The sequence below is a fragment of the Ruditapes philippinarum genome, unplaced genomic scaffold, assembly GCF_026571515.1.
Source record: "Ruditapes philippinarum isolate M1 unplaced genomic scaffold, ASM2657151v2 ctg350_1_1_1_1, whole genome shotgun sequence".
NCBI classification, from domain to species: Eukaryota; Metazoa; Mollusca; class Bivalvia; order Venerida; family Veneridae; genus Ruditapes; species Ruditapes philippinarum.
This window is the reverse complement of record NW_026860384.1, coordinates 216,821-239,191: the sequence shown is the minus strand read 5'-3', so window position 1 is coordinate 239,191 and position 22,371 is coordinate 216,821. Positions and strand designations below refer to the sequence as shown.

At 32.4% G+C, this 22,371-nt stretch overlaps 2 protein-coding genes across 2 annotated transcripts in view; one reads left to right on the top strand and one right to left on the bottom strand.

Annotated features, from left to right (window-relative positions):
• LOC132759858 (probable tRNA(His) guanylyltransferase) overlaps nt 1–1,277 on the bottom strand; it is a 41,696-nt gene extending 40,419 nt beyond the window's left edge. The window contains exon 1 of the mRNA XM_060751718.1: nt 1,135–1,277. The gene's annotated coding sequence lies outside the window, so the exon portion shown is untranslated. The remainder of the gene's footprint in view (nt 1–1,134) is intronic.
• A 7,707-nt stretch (nt 1,278–8,984) lies between these two features.
• On the top strand, nt 8,985–15,322 carry LOC132759857 (putative uncharacterized protein DDB_G0282499). The gene is made up of 3 exons (XM_060751717.1): nt 8,985–9,135; nt 10,856–13,515; nt 14,174–15,322. Coding segments are annotated over exons 2-3 (2,646 nt in total). The 5' UTR covers nt 8,985–9,135; nt 10,856–10,871; the 3' UTR covers nt 14,176–15,322.
• The last annotated feature ends 7,049 nt before the right edge of the window (nt 15,323–22,371 follow it).

Sequence of the window (22,371 nt, the reverse complement as noted above, 5' to 3'; positions counted from 1 at the left end):
CATGCAGTAACTGCATGACGTAAGGAAAACCCCAAGCCTGGTTGGTCGCTATTTATGTAAACACTTAAAATAGTAACACCCTAATATGCACGGAATGCCCTCAGGAATGACACCACACTTCACACGCTAGTTTTCGTATTAAAAGTGTGATTTTTCTTCTGATTTAGATCTATTAGAAAAGAACTAGATTTTTTTCTTCAGCATTCCTCTTTTAGCCGCCGAAATTTACTTGTCCATGGACAAGTAAACTGCAGAATTTTACTTGCCCAGATCTACAATTTTACGACTCGGGCAACTCGGACAATTGATTTTGCCGGCCCTGGTTAAGTACCGAATAAATTAATCAAATCTGACTTTAAATCGATAAAGATAGGAGGCTCTAGTCATATAATGATGTTTAATAAATTGGTAAGGTAACTTGAAATAGTTCACTGAGATTTGACCAATGTTTTCTTACACTACTGTTGACATACATGTTAGCCACGACTCAAGGAAAAGCAAAATGCATGTGAATGCAAAATGGTACCTATATAAAATGAGCTAGATAATCGGAAATAAGTCTTAAGAGATGCATTAAAGATCATGACAGTGCAAAATACAAATAGTTCAGCATTTTCTGGTAATTTCCATGCTTGTTTCTGTGACGTCATCATACGTCACTGGTCTATTTTTAGAAATGCCCACGACTCTTGGTAAATAAAGCATACTGCCGTGATCCCGAGTGAAAACTACAAACATCACAAGCACCAATTGATGCATATGTCTAGTGACCCAGGTAGGTGTTTAACATTTATTTCAAAAATGATAAAATATCATAGCACAAATAATTCCATGCAAAGATATACATGCGCTGGGACTTATGTCCCAGACATGTGTAAATACTCAAGTTTACACTATTTATACATCATGGTCATCTGGGATATACGATAACGATAAGATATTTTTAATATTATTTCTGGTTTCCATAACTGTAAATTTTGATTTTATTTAGTTTGAGGAACAGGTTTAACAAAAACTATAAAACCTGTCCACTAAAGTCTTTTTAGCAAGCTAGTAACTAGCTATATGCTCAATATTTGAGTATTTTGTCAAAATAATTCTCGCGAAAACATATTACAAACTATAATTTCTTACCTTGTCTGATATCTAATACACTCTGAAATAATTATGTACGAAGTTAATCAACAGTTAAATTCGTTCTTTTAAGTCCGTCAGTATATAGAGTCAATGAATAATCCAAAACGAACAAATGAGTAAAAACGTGATTTTTTGTGCAATGTTTATCATTATTAAATAAAGGCGAATGAAAAATAGAGTAGATCGTTGTCATCACGGTTATTATGGGGGGGGGGGGGAAGATACATTTTCACAAAACTCCCAAGAATTGTAAAACGTATTAAGCATTTGTTCTTTCAATCATGATAATAAAAAATAATTGTTATGACTTAAAGGAATACTATGCTCAAATTTGATAATCGAAAATATTGATGATTACAATGTACTGTGTACTCTTTGTAAACAAAAAATAAACATGTTTTGACTTCATACAAAGTACATATATTATGTTTAAAATTCTACAAACTATATGTCACAGTATAAATAAAAAGTGTCATTAAAAAAAAACTGGCAGTTTTTTAAAAGAAAAGACCAACTTTTACTTGACCCGTAATAGGGAATGCAGCTTCCCATACACGTAGTTTATTCATTCTTTTATTCAAGTTAGACATATTCATTTAGAATTTCATAGGTTTCAACAAATTTCTGTGATTTTATTTCACTAAAATATGAGCAGAGTATATATATTAAAGTTCATATTTAAAAAAGAAAAAAAATATGTGCGGAAACAACACGTACTTGCATATATAATGATGACATCTAGCAAAATTGAAAGAAAATGAAGAATACCAAAAATGTAGAAATTATGACAAAATAGTAGCTAACAAGTCCAGGTATTATACAGCTGAAGGTGATTTGGTGGTATTATACATGTAGTATACTATGGCGCTTATAAATATATGCTTGCACTCCAATGACATAACTTACATCTCGGCCCTGGAACCATCGGATTTGGGATAATTTAAGGAATGATAATCAGTTATGTGAACAAGTGGATAAGTGTTGCTTTTTGGGTAATAAAAATGACTGTAAGACTATGTTTAGGAAATATATATTACAATATATAGGTTCTTGCCCATGACCAACAGACTTTGAGGTTATAAGGTCCCCGTTCTAGACACTTGGTAAACGGCGCTAGCCTAGATATTTGAAAACCGTGGTATTTCCATTGTCCGTGGCAAGTTGATGACCCATATCGATTATGAGGTCATTACAGAGTTAAATGTCAAGGTTCCAATTACACATGTTCGCTCAATTACATGCAAATATGTTTGTGAAACTTGGTAGGGGACATTGCTTATGGCCAGTAGGTCATTCTGATCGATGTTGAGGTTACACAATTAAAGGACTAGGCCAACATGACACGTAGTGTCTTCTTTTACTTTCTATGTTGTCTTCTCATATTTTAAATTGACAGCACATTCTTCAGGCGCGTACGTAATGCTCCCATACGCGGATCACTTGTTCATGAACAGGAACATTGATACTTGAAATATGTACATAATGTTTAGAACTATCTCCGTCAGTGCCACATGGTAGTTTAACTACTCTAACTCCCGGCGTCCATAAGTGACATAGAACTTATCCCCTGTGATTTCTGAATCATTGGTTAGAGACAACTGATCATTAGACTCAATTGTCGAGACCAAACGTCAATGAGAAATTACAATGAGCATCCATTGGCAATTACTTGGGATAAAATACTGAAGCAAAAAAGAATCACTTTTTTCAAAACCTATATCACATCTTGAAGGTTGATGTTGAACGAAATGATACATTTAAACTAGAACTCCGCGAGTCGGATGTGTCGCCTTGTGAACAATATAGTTTAGGAGAAATGGCCAGGACAAAAATGAAATTTGAAAATCAACAAAGGGCAATTACTCAAAAAATAAGAAATGCAGAACAGCAGTTTCTGTGCACTGGACTTCTTATCAATAAGATCTACCATCCTATTAAGTTTCAAGTCTAAAGCTTTTAAAATTTATGAGAAATGGTCTGGACAAAAATAAAGTATGAAAATTAACAAAGGGCAATAACTCAAAAAAATAAGAAATGCAGAGTACCAGTTCTTGAGCACTGCACTTCTTCTTAATTAGATCTATCATCCTATGAAGTTTCAAGTCCATAGATTTTACACTTTAGGAGAAATGGCCTGGACAAAAATAAAGTATGAAAATTAACAAAGGGCAATAACTCAATAAATAAGAGGTGCAGAGTACCGGTTCTTGTGCACTGCACTTCGGGTCATTATAAGAAGCATGCATACCAAGTTTGAAGTCAATCCGACTTATAATGACTGACTTATGCTCCGGACAAGCTTAGAGGGACGCCGACACCGACAACGACGCCGACACCGACAACGATGCCGACGACGACAACGACACCACCGACAAAAGTAACCCTTTTATATCAAGGCGACACAAAAATGGAGTTGGGCCTCTAAAATTAAGACTACATGTGATAAATGTGGACTTTCATAATTTTAGGGAATTACAATCGCCTGAGTTTGAACTTTTTACTACGTGCACCCTTTATTGGTATCAGCGAGTGATCAACGAATTGTCCCGTCAACCACACATTTTGTGTCTACAACTAATTAATAATGAGCAGGCTGTCAATCACGGTAAACTTTGTGTGATTTAGCTAATAAGCCAGTTAGACTAAGTGATAGTTCAGCAACTGGGGCTCCGTTATGAGACAACTTTGTAGATTGTTAAATATACATGATGAAAGGTTGAATAAAAAAGTCTTTAAGTTGTCAAGATCAGTTGCTAGTATTTAAGTGTAAGAATAGTATTTTTCGAGTTAGAGAAATTGTGCAGAGTATTGATTTTGAAGACCAGATTAATTTTGATACAAATAAAATGAATACTAAAGCAATTGTAACAAATATTGAGAAACGTATTTTGATTTAGAAGTTGACAAATGGAAACAATCATTAGAAGGAGTGTCATCAATTTCATGAAATGGTAGAAATAAGGTAAGAACGTATAGAATGTTCAAGAATGTTTTTGAAACTGAAACTAATGTAAAACAACATTTGCCTTTTCATTGTCGAAGAGCTATGGCATTATTTAAATGCGGTGTTGCACCGATAAGACTGGAAATCGGGAGGTAAAAAAAATTGTCAATACATGAAAAAACTTGTTTTAACTGTACTGATGCCGTAGAAGATGAGATACATGTTATGCCATACAATTTAAAGGAAGACCTTTATTGAGTCTGCATGAACATTTGATAATAATTTTGATAATAATTTTGACAACTTATCTGATGTTGAGAAAATGCATAACGTTTTTTGTTAATCCATGTATGACTAAGTTTACAGCCAAAGCCTGCTTTAATATTTTAAGACATAGATGTATTCTACTTTATTGTAATATAGGTATTTTATGTCAGAAAATGTTGTGAATCTTACAGAGAGGTTATTATATATTGGTCTGGAGCAATGTGATAATTATGTGGATTTTTAATTTCATTAGAACTTATAAATATAACATCAGCCCAGTGAATTGCCTTATATATAGTCTTTTCGATACATTAGAAGAAATATATAGTATTTTAGATATGTAAACTTAAAAAAAGTAGTAAAAATGTTAGAATCACAGCATTCTTAATACATTTAAAGCAAGGTGTGTATTGTATATAATTATATATCTAAATATATTTTTTAGTATATTTACCTATATGTAAGCTTTGTTTACACGTCTCATATAATTCTGTATTGAATGGCATATGTACTTTTATCAGTTTTATTCATTTTTATTGTGATGTATTTGATGTACATGTGATGAGACGAAAATAAATTATTTGAATTTGAATTGAATAGATCGTTAATCATTACTCTTAATAAATTATTCACTTTATTATTGGATTTGATATTACATGTATTGTAAGTCTGCGATGCATAAAACAAATACTGTTTTTACGCCGGTCTTATCGTGGAGTTAATATCTATGGCATTCAATAAAACGTTGAGCAAAATCTAACAAAGCCAACTTCGGGTGATCATGGAATACATTTGTGGCATTTCTTGGTTTTTTATGGCCAGCTGACTGAAATTCTAGCATACTCGTATTAGATGATAATTACAACCGAAAACCACATGAACTAACAACGTGTCTGATTTCAATTCATCAAAACACTTAAAAATCCATTATTCGTCAGGATGCTTTTATTTTTATTTCTCAAACGGTTTTAAATTTCGGTGTACTTTCATAGTATCCAAACAGTTACTCATTGGCCAATCACTTGGACCATCTTTCCCTTCTGTTGCTTTTTGGCAATAAGATTCACGATTCAAGATTCAAAATATTTTATTTGGTAACGTAAACATGAGGTTTCTTGCTACACAACACATATATACAATGATACAATATAACTTGTCAACATGACACAAATTTATAGACAATTATATTTTTTAGCGGAAAATATGATACATATAGTCAAAACAAGAAAGAAAATGGAAGCGAGAAAATAAGGAGGTTGAACTAATGGAGATTTTGTATATTTAATGACTTACAGCTAAATAACAGTCAAAATCAGTCAAATGTTTCATGAAATTACTGACTTATAACACGGACAATAAGTATATTTTTTATTTATAAACGTATATACAGTAATAAGCTTCTTCAGATATCATATTAACAATACCCTGACGTATTTCAAACGCTTCATATATATATTTACATAATTTAAGTTGCATGTTGCTGTTGGTATTCTGCATTAGTTCAACGAATTTATGGACACTAGGTCTATTATAATAATATTTCTTTTAGTACTGTTTACGTATATCATTATAAGCATTACAAATACAAACAAAATGAAATTCGTCTTCTATATCACGTGAATTACAAATAAGACAATATCTCTCACTACGTTCAGTTCTACAATTACCATACCGTCCAGTTTCTATTCTAAGTTGGTGTGAAGACAATCTTAATTTTGCAAAAGCAATCCTAAATTTCTTAGGAATTTTATCAAGATACAGTGAGTAATCAAATGACGCTTAAAAAGTCTATATGTGCCTATGCTCGGGCTAGTTGTTACATTATGATACCATGACTGGCTGAATTGATCAATAAGAGCTTGCTTAAATAATAAATGTACATTTTTAAGGTTATAAATACTTGGATTATAATTGAAAATAATCAGATTTAAATTTCAATTATGTACGTTTATCATTTATTGCGAGAGATTATAGATAGATAGTTTTATTCTGGTAAAAATATATGTCATAAAACAACTACAAGTTCAATGTCAACATCAAGAGGTACATGTAAACATGAAAGTGCATGTGTTGATGTCATATATTCAATACCAAGGATGACACAAAAAGAAGGCATAAGCCGACTTATTTCCATTGTGGAATTGATCATATGACACCAGAAAGGCAAAACAATTACTAATTATAAGGTTTGCACATAAATTATTCAATCAATTTCTTATATCAATTATTGCACATAAGTATTTCCATCACAAAATTTATCACACATGTATTATAATCATAATATTATGACAGATATGTTTGACAATGAATAGGTACTACTAAAATATGCACTGAACATAAAAAATATATAAATAAAAACTAAGTAAGATGACTGGATTAAAATGACTACTGCATAAAATGTTCCTTAAGAGATTTTTTAAAATTATCACGACTTGTTATGAACCTAAGATGTGTTGGTAACCTGTTCCATTCCTGACAACCATTAAATACAAATGTTTTCTTTCCGAAACCCTTAACTCTTGGAATAGAATAACTGTTACTATCTCTAAATCGAGTGGAGTAAGAGTGTACCTCATTTGCAATTTGAAAATGCTCATTTAAATAACTAGGTGCACTATTGTTATGTATCTTATGTACATGACCAAGAATAAGGAAATTTACCCTTATATGTACTGGTAACCAACCAACTTCCTCAAAATGAGCCCTCCCTATATGAGTACGGGGACTGAGATTAAGTATAAACCTCACCATCTTATTCTGTGTGGCCTGAAGTTTATTTTTTAGATTTTGACTCAACCTTAAATACCAGGAGGCACACGCATAATCAAAATGACATTGTATTAATGAAGAAACTAAAAGCTGTTTAGTATACCTATTAAAAAATGAACTTTTTCTATATAAAAACTTAAGTTTTGCATTGGCCTTCTTAATTACCTGATTGGCTATAGACTCACCAGAGAGACATTGATCTAGGTCAGCACCTAAAAATTTAACAGATTTGGTGGATGTTATTGTAGTATCATTACATACAATATTTAGTTGATCACATGACCTAATTAAGTCTTGGTTTAGACGCAAATAAAATAGACTCCGTCTAGACAGTTTATTATCAGTGAGCCACTTACTCACACTACTAAGATCATCAGTAAGCTGAGAGGTAATATACTGGATATCTTCACCTGATACTAAAATACCTGAATCATCAGCATACAGAAGCAATTTATTACGAACCACAGCCTCCATATCATTAACATAAATCAAGAATAGGAGAGGGCCAAGGATCGAACCTTGGGGTACCCCACAAGTTACATTGGCGCTAGATGAAAGTACACCGGAGACATTAACCATTTGTGTACGGCTAGATAAGTAAGAACTAAGCCAGTGAATAACATCACTAGAAAACCCCCTAGCATCAAGTTTCATTGAGTAAAATATTATGATCGACAGTGTCGAACGCCTTTTGTAAATCTAAAAGGACCATACCAACATAATTACCTTTATCCATTTCAAATTTAATGAAATCTGTAAGGTGTAAAAGTCAAGTGTCAGTAGAATATATATGTCTAAAACTTGATTGATGGGTATAAAGTAGGTTATTCTCTGATAAGTAACTCTCTACTTGGTCATTAATAATTCTCTCAAGGACCTTGGACACTACACTAAAAATAGACACTGGTCGATAATTACCAGGTTCAGTCTTATTATTTTTTTATACAATGGAACAACACGGGCAGACTTGAGATCATCTGGAACAATACCAGTAATAATGGATTGATCATTAAACATCACCAATATGCTGAAAATTTGCAATTTTGGAGAAAAGGAAAGTAATTAAGCATCTGATATATCGGTCAAAATTTACAATATTTGGTTGTGCACCAAACACCACATTCTCAAATTGCTGCCAACCAGTCCTGTCAGTTTCGTGAATGTATATAGTTTCTTACAACCGCTCGTACACATAATTTTACGTATTTTTTAAAAGTAAATTCGAACATACAAAAAAATAAAAAAAATGTGGAGGAAAAAGTTACATGAGGTTTATAATCGTCACAAAACAGAAACAATGCTGAGGAATCGCCAGGCGTTAGGCGGATATACTAGTACATGTATTGTATAAAATTTGTACATGTATATCCCGAAGTATGATCAAATAGTGACTGACACAATGTTTTAATATTGGTACGTATAAAGTCAAGTAAAGACAAAGCGTAGATTCGATGCCCGATTAAATGTCCAGTACTGAACAAATAAATGTCTGTAAGCGGCCGAAAATTTTCTATAATGTCTCCAAATTTGTTGTCGAATGACTTCAGCGATGGATTTTATATATGCTAATTTCTACAACAATTTAATAACAATAATTTGAATTGTTTATGAAAATCTATTTAAACTCTATTTCAAAAACATTTATACTGTTAGATGTCTTTAATAGATAGGTCATTAAGTAAGTAACAAACCCATTAAGTTTTAAAGTCTATGCACACCATAGAAACAACAAAATACATTGTTTGTATTAGATGTCAGAGATGCTGTTGTAATTAATTGCGATCTTACGCAATATGAACAAACTAGACGTTGATGTTCATATATGATAAACCACTAACATAACTGATAGCTGTTTAGGTCACAATGCCATTGTTTGAAATAAACTTGTCCAATTGTATTCAACGTAATGGTTGGGCGAATTTCACTTGAATTAACACCAGTTAACGCTACCTTACAACGCTCATTTTCAAGCAAAAGAGTTCGTCGGCACTTCTGCTTTGGATATATTGATTGCAAAAGTGAGTTTTATCATTATTTTCTTCTTTATGAGTATAACAAAATAAAATAAATATAATGTAAGAAAGGAATATCACGCATTTTAAACAATAATTTTCTACAGTCTCGTTTCTGAATATTTTACATACTCGAAATTCATAGGAGCGCACTTATAAATAAATATAAATATTCATCGTCCAGTTTTTAAATTCAAATATTCATGCAGTTTAAATAAGCCTGTCTAGTTCATAGTTATTTCATCAAATGTAAAATAGTGAAGAAAATAACAAATAATTATAAAATATCAGGCATTTTTAACAAATTTTGACTATATTTTTTAGAATAAGATACTTGACTTGTAATTTACACGCATCATATATCCAATAAATTTCATCACTAATTATTTTTATTACACATATCTGAATAAATTTTAAAACGGGAATGCTTTTTATATCGAAAATGTTTCCTGCATTATCTCTGAAATTAGAAAGAGTGATTTTTATGTAAAACAATAAGTGCTTGAAAGTGTTTTAATCATACAATTGCTATATGTATATTAACACAGCAATTTTCAAATTCTGGAATAGAAACTTTCACTTAACATATGAAGATATTCTTCCAGGTGAAACGTATTCTGTAATAACTTAAAAATAAATAACAAATGACCTGCATTTTCTTTACAAGAACGTATTTGTTTTTCATTTTTTCATTTTTAGAAAGTTCTAATTAATGGATTAGTACAAAGATGTAGCCTGTGCTTGATAAAGTATCCAGTTTTGAGTATGATTGGGTCAAGTTTTGAAATTAGGTTTGATATATCTGATTTGATTTAAATTTCAATAGTAACTCAATTCAGTGGTCGGAAAAGTAATCCGTTGCACATCGAAACAAGCAACAACATCAACATCAACAACATCAACATCAACAACAACAACAACAACAACAACAACAAAAGCATGGAATAAAATAAAATCATAACAATGTAGAAATATTTTAAGAAAAGTATTAATTTTCACAATCAAAGTGACACTGAATGTTCATGCAGAGTTATACAGAACGTACTGTTTTCATTACCATATTTCTATGGTGTAATGGTTATTTCTACTTGTTACGATCAATATTTATATACCGGTTTTATTAGAGGACAACATGTCATTGGGCTCAGTCTTATTATTTTGTACAACTGACAACATTTCCATTTTTTAAAAATAATTTTCTTAGAAATTTACATGAATCATGGGCATGCTGTTTTAATTCTGTTTTAATTACCAGCACTTATACGTGATCTGTTGTAACATGAGTTCAAGGTGTGAATTTAATTAAGCAATGCTTTTTTCTTATTTTACTGCTTAGATTTTCTGTAGTCATTAATACAGTTAAAACAATTTGCTAGCTAATTTTCCCTTTGTGAATTCAGAAGTAAAACGGCACTCCATGTTTTTAATGATAGTATGATGCATATTGTTATGCTTGATAACATCAAGAGCAAAATCATAACTGTCAACTGACTTAAATTGCTTCAAAAAACAGTGAAGTCTTATAAGGTTTTCAACACAAAACAGAGTCTGATTTTATGACATTCTTACTCAAGTTTGGTGTTCTAACACTTTTAACATTGTATCATATATAATTTGATACAACAACGTAACTGAGTGAAATATTTAATTATGAACTTTATTTGATGATTTACAGGCTGAACTGTTGTGAAATATTTAATTATGAGCTATATTTGATGATTTACAGGCTGAACTGTTGCAAGATGAATCTCTTCTGCTTGACAATTTTATCTGGAATCATGACCATTCAAATATACACAGACGCAATGTTCGTTCCACCATTTGGACATCACGGTCATCCTGGTCATCCGATGAAGCCACATCTGTTTGGTCCGCCAATGCATGGACCACCAATGGCACATGGACTGCCACCACCGGTGATGCATATGCACGGTCCACCGATGCATGCACCTTTCCATATGCCTAGACCGCACATGATGCCTTTACCAGGCCATGCAATAATGAATAATCATTATGATCATCGTATGTCTAAATTTCAACAAAATGCATTTCATCCGTTACAGCCAAAATATAGAAAAAAGGCAATGACGAAAGCGTTTAAACCTACGAAGCTTTTTAAAAAACCGAGACGTGTTCTTCTTATCCGACAGCGAAATGATATAAACATGCCAGATCCATATGAGTATCAACGCCAAATGAGTCGAGTGGCACAATCAATGTATGAACGTGGTATTAATTATAACAACAACTTCGAAGGAAATCGTTATGACAACAATAATAATTATAACAACAATGTTGGCAATGGTAGATTTAACAATAGAAACTTTGAAAACCAGAGAAGAAACAATGCCAACCTTAATGACTTTAATACAAGGAACTGGGACATTGTTACCAATGGAGGCAATTCAAGAAATTATGATAATAATAGGAACTTTGGAAACAACGGCAACTTAAATCCACCTCACCTACGAGAAGTTGTTGATACAAGCAATCGTGTAGAAATAAGTAAAAACTCAGTAAAGTCGAGAAATGTTGGGGGATCAACACGGAGGCAATCAGTTAGACTCAGTAAAAGCAAAGGTAAATCCAACAGTCTATCTGGTAACACTATTGACTTAACTGGATCAAAAGTGATATCATCCAACAAAAATTATGGAACAGAAATACTGTCGTCTAATCTCTTAGACAAAAGCAATTCTGGAATTCAATCTGAAAAAGTGAACATTAGACGAGATCGGATAAAGAGTAGCACGAAACGTACAGACACCTCTTCAAGAGTTACACGTTTGAACAGCAACAACGACAACAGAAACAGCGACAGATTTAATAATAACAACAGCAATAATTACAACAACAGAAATAGAAACAGCGACCTTTTTAATAATAACAACAGAAATAACAACAACAGGAATAGAAACGGCGACATATTCAATAATAACAACAGTAACAACAACAACAACAACAGAAACAGTATAAATGATAGAAATACAAACAGTTGGAATAACATGAACAACAGTAATAACAAGAACACTAATAATAGTAATAACAAAAGCAATATCGGATTACAAAGTAATAACAACATCAATTTCGATAACAACAGCAGTAATCAAAGCAACAAAATAACTAATAGCAACAATAATAGAAATACAATAACCAGCAACAATAACAATGAAAACAGCAAAAGCAATGTTGGTCAAAACAACAACAACAAAAACAATAATAGTCAAAATAACAACAATATAAATGACAAAAACATAAACCTAACTGGGTTAGCTGGATCGCTCCTTGATTTCACTAGCATGGGAATAGATGCTTCAGCAAATCGTCAAAATACAGGCAACAATGCTCTGAGCTCTTTGTCAACTGGAAGTCATCTTCCTGGGTCAGGCTCTGCTACAGCATCTTCAACTTTAGTCAATTCCAATGGTGCAAATAACGCTGCAGCATCTGCCGTGGCTGATTTAAATGGAAATTCGATCAATTCTGCAGGAAATTTACTTAGTGCTAGTGATCTTCTTCTGATTGACGGTAATGGCCTGACTCCAGCTGAAGTTGCAGCAACTGCAATTCCTATGGCCGGCGATGTACTTTCGGGCGTTGTGGACTTGTCAGCTACTGGTGGAAACACAAACAACATTGGCGGTACTAACTTTGACGTTCTAACTTTAGACAAAGGAGCCTTTGCTCAATTAGAACACGCATTACAAACAGGCCAAACAGTAAATGCTCAATTACTTGACTCCATCATTAGTGGCGGTGGCACAACCAATAACGGGAATGGATTTCACACGAGCCTGTCGTCACCTTCGGCAACAGCCGGTCACACGGATCCTTCTTTGGCAGTTCCACAGATCATTATACTTGATCAAGCCCAAGCGCAACATTTAACCGGATCAACAGATTTAGGAGGTCACGGTGGAAATCCACAACTAGTTGATTTACACACATTATCATCGTCTTCCTCTAACTTAGCGCATACTTCGGAACAGTTGTCGTCTACAGCCTCTTCCAGCCATTCATCTGTGGATGTACCTCATGCAGGAAAGGTTTTACCAGGTGTGCCTAATCAGCTGTTGTCAGGAAATCACGGAGGGAGTACCATGGGAGGCCATAGTCACGGACATGGTATTGTTGGTATTCTTGGAGAACCAATAAAGGCCATTACTATGGGATCGAACTCTGACCTCATGGGTCTTTTTAGTATGCCAGATGCGTCAAACCTTTCAAATATCCCTGCAAGTGTCGTAAGCATACCAGAATCAATAGGCAGGCGGATGCCATCTGGTCACCAGCACTCAGGACAGACAGATATGTCTAGCATGTCACATTCAACAGGTCATAGAATGCCATCAGGACATAGTTCGCATTCAAGTCACGGTGCACATTGTAAGTATTCTCTGCTTTAGTTGGTTAATTGATTGTAAATAGTTACTGTTAAGAAAAGTTCATTGTTATTTCCGGGTACTTATTTAAGATGCAGATCATGTGTAAGATAAAAGCAGCTCAGGTGCCAATTGCCGTGTGGAAGCTGTAAAAGGTTTCCTGTTGTTAATTCTTTCTGGTCCTTCGGGATCATTGATTCCAGAACGGTAATGTTGTAGATTGAACCGAGTCTTCAATTTTCACTCTTGTTGTTTCATTGCTTTCAAGGGATCACACCTTTTCAAGATTTCTTTTTTGAAATTTACTCAATGCTGCGCTGTTTACAATGTTTTGATTGATTTCCTCTTTTGGAACTTGCTCCGTGGAGTTAAAAACTGTAAATTGCAAAAATGAAATAGACTCGTGCGAATGATGAAATCTATTATGACATAATTCTGAAAATGGAAACTGTTGTAATTCCTGTATTAAGCAGTCACTGATAATGTTGATACATATTGTAGAGATTTAATATTGCTTTTAATTATAAAGATATCAGTATGTAAATTTTATGACAGATTAATGGATACCTCTCTAATTGTTTGGTTATTAGTATATTTGTCTCATGTCAAATGTATTATGACAATGTATTACATTATTTAAATATAACTCAATTATTTTTCAGAGCCGAAGCATTATCCACGAAGCCTTTATCTTTTTTACTTGGTGCCAGTATTATGTTGACTGCGGGGTGTGTTGTAGCATATGAGATCGATAAAACAGTGAATCATGAAGATGGTATATTGATTGATTGTCGTTTCATGTAGAAACATTTCGAAGCGGGGATACTGATTTCGGGTTTCTACAACATGTTTGTGTTATAGAGTAACGGAGTGGCACAGTCCCTGCGTGATTTCTGTTGCTTTTTGGCAATATGTATAACATATTACAGCTATTTAAATTGTTATATCAGGGAACATTCTATTTCTATATGTGAGTCATAATGCGCAAGTGATACAGCAAATATTTATATTGAATGTTTTGTTTATATATGTTGCGTAATGCAATGGTTTGTTCTAATATAATGGTATCGTATGATATCTCTATCCTTTTATATTGTAAAACATTTTCTTTCTCAAATCAATATTGAATAAAATAGCCAAGTTTGATATGGGCATTTCTGTTCTTATTGTTAAATGCACAGCTGAATATACTATCATATCATTTCTGACAACATTTAAATACGTGCATATGTAAAATCAGCATGACAACATATTTCAGGATACTGGAATGTAATTGCAATTTACATATAAAGTGAGAATATGCCATTATAACTTTTGCCATACCTTGATTTTGTCTAATTAGACGTTAAGATAAAGAAGTTTACGTAGATAATATTTCCATTTTGACATGAAAAGTAAATATTGTAAACGACAAGTTTGATTATGAATTAAAGAAATAATAACACTTGTAAGTAAAATTGTTCATCTTGAAATAAATTGTTTTGGTTGTGTTGACATTAAACCTGTAAAAAAGATGACAAACAGTTTACCAAGCATAACCGATTACAAAACTGTTAAATATGAAAATTGGTATATTATTTATTTCAGCGTATGTACGTAATATAAAATTTTCTTATTTCGTTACGAAATTTAAGAAAAAAGTTATGCCATCTTTTTGCATTTTCTTGTAAAATTATTACATGTTCATGTTGAAACGTTGTTAATATTCATAATTCGTATTTAATTAGATTTTTATATGATCTTTATAATTTATTTAGCTAACACATGTTCTTTGTTAATTAAATTTCATACATTAAAATGACAAAATATGACATTTATTTGTGTCATTATATATTCCCATGTACGATCATAAAATCTCTTATCCCACATTCACTTTATTTTGTTGGTTACTATATAACTCAAAGTAATGTGTCAGTATACAAGACCAAACAGTGTTTAATTTTCTATCAAAGTGAAATAATATTTTGATATCCATAGAAAACCTGCATGTATGCAAGTATATATTTTAAATAAAATAAAATTCGGTTCTTGTGTAGCAGTACTATGTGAGAAGTCTGTTTCTTTGAAATCATCTTTTCAGTACTTTATATCTATTTCTATTTAAGACAATTAAACATACAAGTGTAAATCATGGTTAAATAATGATATAATTGCGGATACAAAGTGACTATGAAGCACATACATGAATATCTTTATGTCAAATTTATTTCTTACTTACCAGTAAAGAACAGGCAACATATCATATACATGTAGTCAACTTTTCGTGAAAAGAGTACGATTTCACACTTATTCGTGAATAGTACAATTTCACACTTATTCGTGAATAGTACAACTTCACACTTATTCGTGAATAGGACAATTTCACACTTATTCGTGAACAGTACAATCTCAGTTGTTCGTGAATAGTACAATTTCACACTTATTCGTGAATAGAACAATTTCACACTTATTCGTGAATAGTACAATTTCACACTTATTCGTGAACAGTACAATTTCACACTTATTCGTAAATAGTACAATTTTACACTTATTCGTGAAGAGTACAATCTCAGTTATTCGGGAATAGTACAATTTCAAACTTATTTGTGAATAGTACAATTTCACACTTATTCATGAATATTACAATTTCACATTTTTTCGTGAATAGTACAATTTCACACTTATTCGTGAATAGTACAGTTTCACACTTACTCGTGAATAGTACAATTTCACACTTATTCGTGAAGAGTACAATCTCACTTATTCGTGAAGAGTTCAATTTCACACTATATCGTGAATAGTACAATTTCACACTTATTCGTGAAGAGTACAATTTCACACTTATTCGTGAAGAGTACAATCTCACTTATTTGTGAAGAGTACAATTTCACACTTATTCGTGAATTTTACATATTTGGTAAATGTTTCAAGGGAAAATGATACACCCAACAAGTTATGGTATCTGATTTACGTATTTCGATGTCGTTGACTAGAGTATGTGAATATATTTTATGTTGAGGCGTTTTTTGTTTGTTTTATTTTTCTGGTAATATATTTCTACATAAGTAAGTCATTAATATTACTAGGCAAAAAAAAACCTCAACAACATTTAGAATTCGAATAGTTTAAGGTGCATTTTGTATAACACCTTGGGTCTATGACGTGTGTTCCGGATATATGACAAAACTGAAGAATGTAGAATGCTACTATAAAAATAATATAGGGAAAAACAGAATCTGTAAAGAAAGCCCAAATACGGCAACATTGTAAACTGTTGCAGACTCGGTTTGATTGAGCCTGTTCATGGACGGTACTGGATACTTCAAGTTACCGTCCACGCCCCCTAGCACCGGCTTAAGCAGAATTCAACATTTAAGCACGGAAATGGTGAAATTTTTAATTTAGAAACATCCGCAGACGTGTTCATACGGCGGTTCATGTGTCAAAGTCCTGTCAAATGCTCATATATATATAGCAAAAGTAATATCTTTTGAATAACAAATGCTATCCAAATAATCCATATTTTATTTCTGTATAATTTATACATTAAACAATGTATTAGCGAAAAAAATATTAACCTGAAGTAAGAACCTAACATGTCAGTAAACACTTATAATGATTTATTCAACTCGGCATATCTGTAAAATATGAGCAAAAAGTCAAAGTAAAAAGAGTTATAAAAAGCAGCACAACGAAAGAATCTCGATCGCCATTTGAACCATAGATTTATTTCAGACACATAAAAAGGTTAATTGACAATTTCTGTGTTTTTCATTGGACAACAACTAACGGTTTCCACTTTTAGTTAACCAGTTAACTTTTTTCACTAAGTTCAGATAATGTATGGAGTCAGCTTGTTCTGGGTCAAAACAACATTGGTCATAATGTAGGCGTGGAGCGAGAAAATTATAATTATCATTAAAATCTCATTCATTTGTTGTTTTGTAAACTATGTCAGTCGTAAAATATGGTTTTTATGTTTTTATTAGTGTGATTACATTTGGACTTTGACTTGTTATAACAGTTATATAAAACACGCGGAATATGAATCACATGTTAAGAGAAAACTTATTTTGACTTAAAACCAGGTTCTTGTCTCTGGAAAATGATAATAATATAATAATAATAATAATAATAATAATTATTATTATTATTATTATTATTATTATTATTATCATTATTATTATTATTATTATTATTATTGTAAATGATCAAAAAACAATAATGGTATATGAATAAAGAAAGTGTGTACAAAATGATTTAAATAAAATTAAAATCACCGTGAACTTGAAAAGAAATCAAATATTTTTGAAGATGGACATTTCTTTTGTTTTGATGTATTACATTGATGGCGGTAATGAAATAAAAAAAAAACGTTATGAAAGTAGACTAGTGATATTTATGTATGTTGCACTTTGGTGCGTGCATGTGTGTGTTTGCGCGTGCGTGCATGCATGCGTGTGTTTGCCTCAGTAGTTACTGGTGCCTCAAAGCAATACTACGATGTGATATGTAATTTGATGTGCAAACTACACTTCACAATACTGTACTGCGTAACGACAAGTTTGTCATATCAGCAGTGTGTGGTGTAGGTTAGATGTGTTATACGTACATTCTCTTTTACTTTGGAAACATATGATCCTTTTCATAGAAAAATACGAAAGTTCCGCATTGTAGATTCGAAGTCACCTCCGTATAGGTAGATATTGCAAAATGATTATTATTATAGCACTTGTGTTTCAGCGTGCTTGGGGTTATTAATCAAAACGCAACATTTTCAAATTTTCACATCAATTTCTACTAGTCTCATTAGGTTTCAAAATTGTTTTTAGTTGGGTTTTAAGTCGCACAAATACAGTAGAATTCATATGGAGAAATTTCAAGCTTTACTGATTGAGGAAAACCTCAGGTGCCAATCCGTGCATTATTTCAGACACAAACAGGCACCTTAGTTGAATCACCGGCGTTCCGTTAGCTAGCTGCATACCTTCCTCACATGACAGAATCCAAAGTCCCGGGCGGGGTTCAAACTCACTGCGGTAAGAGACAAGTAACACGCAATGACCAATGTGCAAATGGGTCTAGTCAAAGTATGGGACATTTTTGAGATTGATATAATTCAACTACAGAATTGTTGTTTTAAAATGATTTAAAAATTTGACTTTATATACTTACTATTCAACAGTCATGTTGATAAAGTATGTCTTAAAGCTCAATGATTGTTGTTCGGTCTCCAAAACTTCAAAAAGCAACACAGCACAAAGCCCGGGACTTTCCTTTTTCGCGATGATATACATAAAGTATATAACTATCTTGTCAAATATGTTAATTTGTTTCATCTATACGCCACTTCTTTACGTTTTTATTAAATTTCAAAAGTACCGTAAGTACATATTAATATCATATTATTTCTTTAGCCTTGACATATAATATGTTCAGTCGTATATTTACATGATATGATATACATCTAGGACAAACTGGTTCTTAATTAAATAAAGTATAGTCATGTAAGCTCTAAACTCCACAGTGATAATCCAACACCGGGCCGCGTGTTACAACAAAATGCGCAATATCAACAGTTCTCAGTACATTTTATTTTAGATTTTGAACTTATATTATATTATTTGGTGGAGTGCGATGAATAATGAAATAACACACAGTACTTCGGCCCTCATAGGATTATAGTGACCTGCCAGTCAGCGCGAAATATTGACCCACCGGACTGAAGCTGAATGATCAGATACTTTAATACTATGAGATACTATTTCTTAATAATTGTGTTGCCTGTGCCTTTAATGTAAAATTTATTTTTGGTTGGGTTTTATGTACTAAAACAGTAAGGTCATATGGCGACTTTCCAGCTTCACTGATGGAGAAAGACCAAAGACGCCACTCTGTGCATTACTTAAAGCACGAACCAATACATTAGTTAGCGAGCTACATGATAGAATCCAATGTCCCTGGCGGGATTCCCACCCACAACGTTGAGGGGCAAGTAGTTTGAAGTCAACGAACTTAACCACTCAGCCACGAACGTTCCGTGACGGAACATGTATCAATGTCCATAGTGACTTCGATAATAGACACAGAATATGTACAATATGTATAGATACATCGGTATGTTTGTAAATTTATATTGCTGACACCGCATATTTCATTTCAATCAAACACTCATTATATTTTAGGAATGTCATAAAAGAAATATTTCACCAATCTTTATTAACCCTGTACCATGCTAAATATTTCAATTGGACTTTTTCATCATCTTTAAACGTGGACAAAATAAGTCGCATTTTAGGGACACTTTTTAAATAATATATGTTAACTGAATAGTGAACACCGCAGATCAGACGGCGCAGTATAAATAGATGCTGTTGCCGCCAGCAGGGTACCGTCTACCGTTTAAGGTTGTTTACTTCTTCAATTTAATTGCTTAATTAAGCGGTTTTCTTTTGGGTTGCAACAGACTTTTTTCAAATGGAGGTGACTAATCTTTCTAGGAGAAAGCGATAAAAAAGCGAAAAAAAAAGCAGCAGAAAAACGGAATCTCTGAAGAACGCACAAAACGACAAAATTACAAATGTTGCAGGCCCGAATTGATTGAGTCTGTCCATGGATGGAAGTGGAAATTGCAAGCTACTACATGTCCAAGCCCCCTATCACCGGCTTAAGCAGAATTCCTTACTTAAACATGAAAAGTGAAATTTTGATTTTAAAACATCAAAACTGTGTTGATACTGCGGTCATAATTAAACCTTCCGAAAAGCGGCGTTTTCCTAATGGGAACAATTTTGGAATTTTCCTGATAACGAAATTGGAATCCTGTGTTGCTTTATGTCTTTTTCAAGTGATATGAACATTTTTTTAAAGAAAATAGCCTAGAAATGCTAAGGAAGGTATGGCTGTGTTAAGAAAAACTTAAATATCTGGAAAAAATTGATCACTCAAAATTAATGCCTCATTAACAACAGCAAAATTACATGAAAATTGCAGATTCGGTTTGATTGAGTCTATACTGACGGATAATAAAAAAAAAATTGCAACATCCCTCACGCCTCCTAGACTTAAAGACTAATATAAATGATACATGTGTTTTAATGCAACTTAGAAACTTTGGCCAAGAAAAATATCCATATATGCAGATTCAAACTGTTTAAGCCTAAAGTATAAATTTCCTATCTTTTTTTACAACTAGTTTACACTTGTATATCTCTGACGATGTTTTTGATTTAAGTTTTTATCAGATTCTTTAAAGATCCTATAACACATTTTTTCTGGTTTTTTTATATATATTAAAAATATGATGCTCAAATTGAGATTTATCAATATTGTAAGTTCCAATAAGCATTAATTATAAAAATATTACCGAATTTAATATTTCATGTAAATAAAGGGAGGTAATTAGAAGTTTGTTTTTTATAAATTCTAAGTCAAATTTTCCAATAATAAATGAATGCATATAATTTAATGATTACATTTAATATGTACAAATATTTGCAGTACATATTTTACATATTCTTCGATGTTTGAAAATTGTTGTATTAGCATAATTATATACATATATAATTTCACGTAAGAGTGGTATACAAATAAAATGACTAATACTCGTCTGGAGGGCTCGCCCATATGGGCAACCGGTGGCGAGTATAAATAAACGCAAATACACACACGTATACAACCTCAATTACAAAACATAAAGGATCTTTAAATTATAGATGGACACAAGATTAACTTACCAAAGCAAATTTGCTATCAAGCACCCTAGTCGTCTACGGTTTTATATGTAACATTGTTAAGCGAAACATTACATCTCCCCTTCGATGCTTTGCATCAAACATTTGTCTTGTATTGGTAACTAGGATAATACGGCAACGAGGAAACTGTAGAATTTATAAAAAAAAATCTGGAAAAAATGTGATCCCTCGAAAGCATTAATAAAAACAAAATTACATGAAAATTGCAGGCTCGGTTTGATTGAGTCTGTACATGAGGGATAATGAAAAAGTGCAACATCACACACGTCCCCTAGCACCGGATTGAGCGGTACTCAATTTTCAACACTTAAAAGTGTTGGAATCAATGATCATGAAGGACCAAAAAGTATAACAACACTAAAATGAAGTATGGGGCAACTTTTTACAGCTGCCACACAGCACTTGACACCTGTTGTTGTGAAGTAAGCCTCCTTACACGTGTACCATCGAAGAATATGCATGCGTTTAATGAGTGATTTTATCAAACATACATGTATACGTTTTATTCATTTACATTGAAATCATGTGTTTTTTAAATTGTGGACATGACAATGTTCATCTTTGCAAAATCAATGACAATTACGTAGTTGTTTCTCATTCTGTAGCAATATCTCTAACATTTGCATAACAATTCAATAACATCATAAAATGGTTATAATAAATGTCATTTTATGAAGCTATGTTATGTCAAGTCAACAAACAATTGTATGCAAATATTTCACACATATGTGATCAGATAAACGTTATTATCAATGCAAACAATTAATTAAATTGTAATAAAACTAAAATTACCAACCTAGTACACTGATAAACTCTAAGTATGTCAATTAAACCTAAATTTCATGCTGGAAACAAGCTATGCGGCACGTGGTTGAGCGTTCATAACGATGGTAGCCTTTTTTTAAAAAAAAAAATCCAGTCACCTCAAGTATTATATATTGTATTATTATCATCACTCATCAACTCTATGGTTATGAATATTGAAATAGTTAGTTAATCATCTACAGATATACAGAAGCTTTAAATTTCCCATAGGATTTTTTTCCCAATAATTTAATCAAGGTCTCAAACTAAGAACAGTAGCTAATCGTATTTAGGAAGCTTCAATTCATTGGACATTCTTTGTT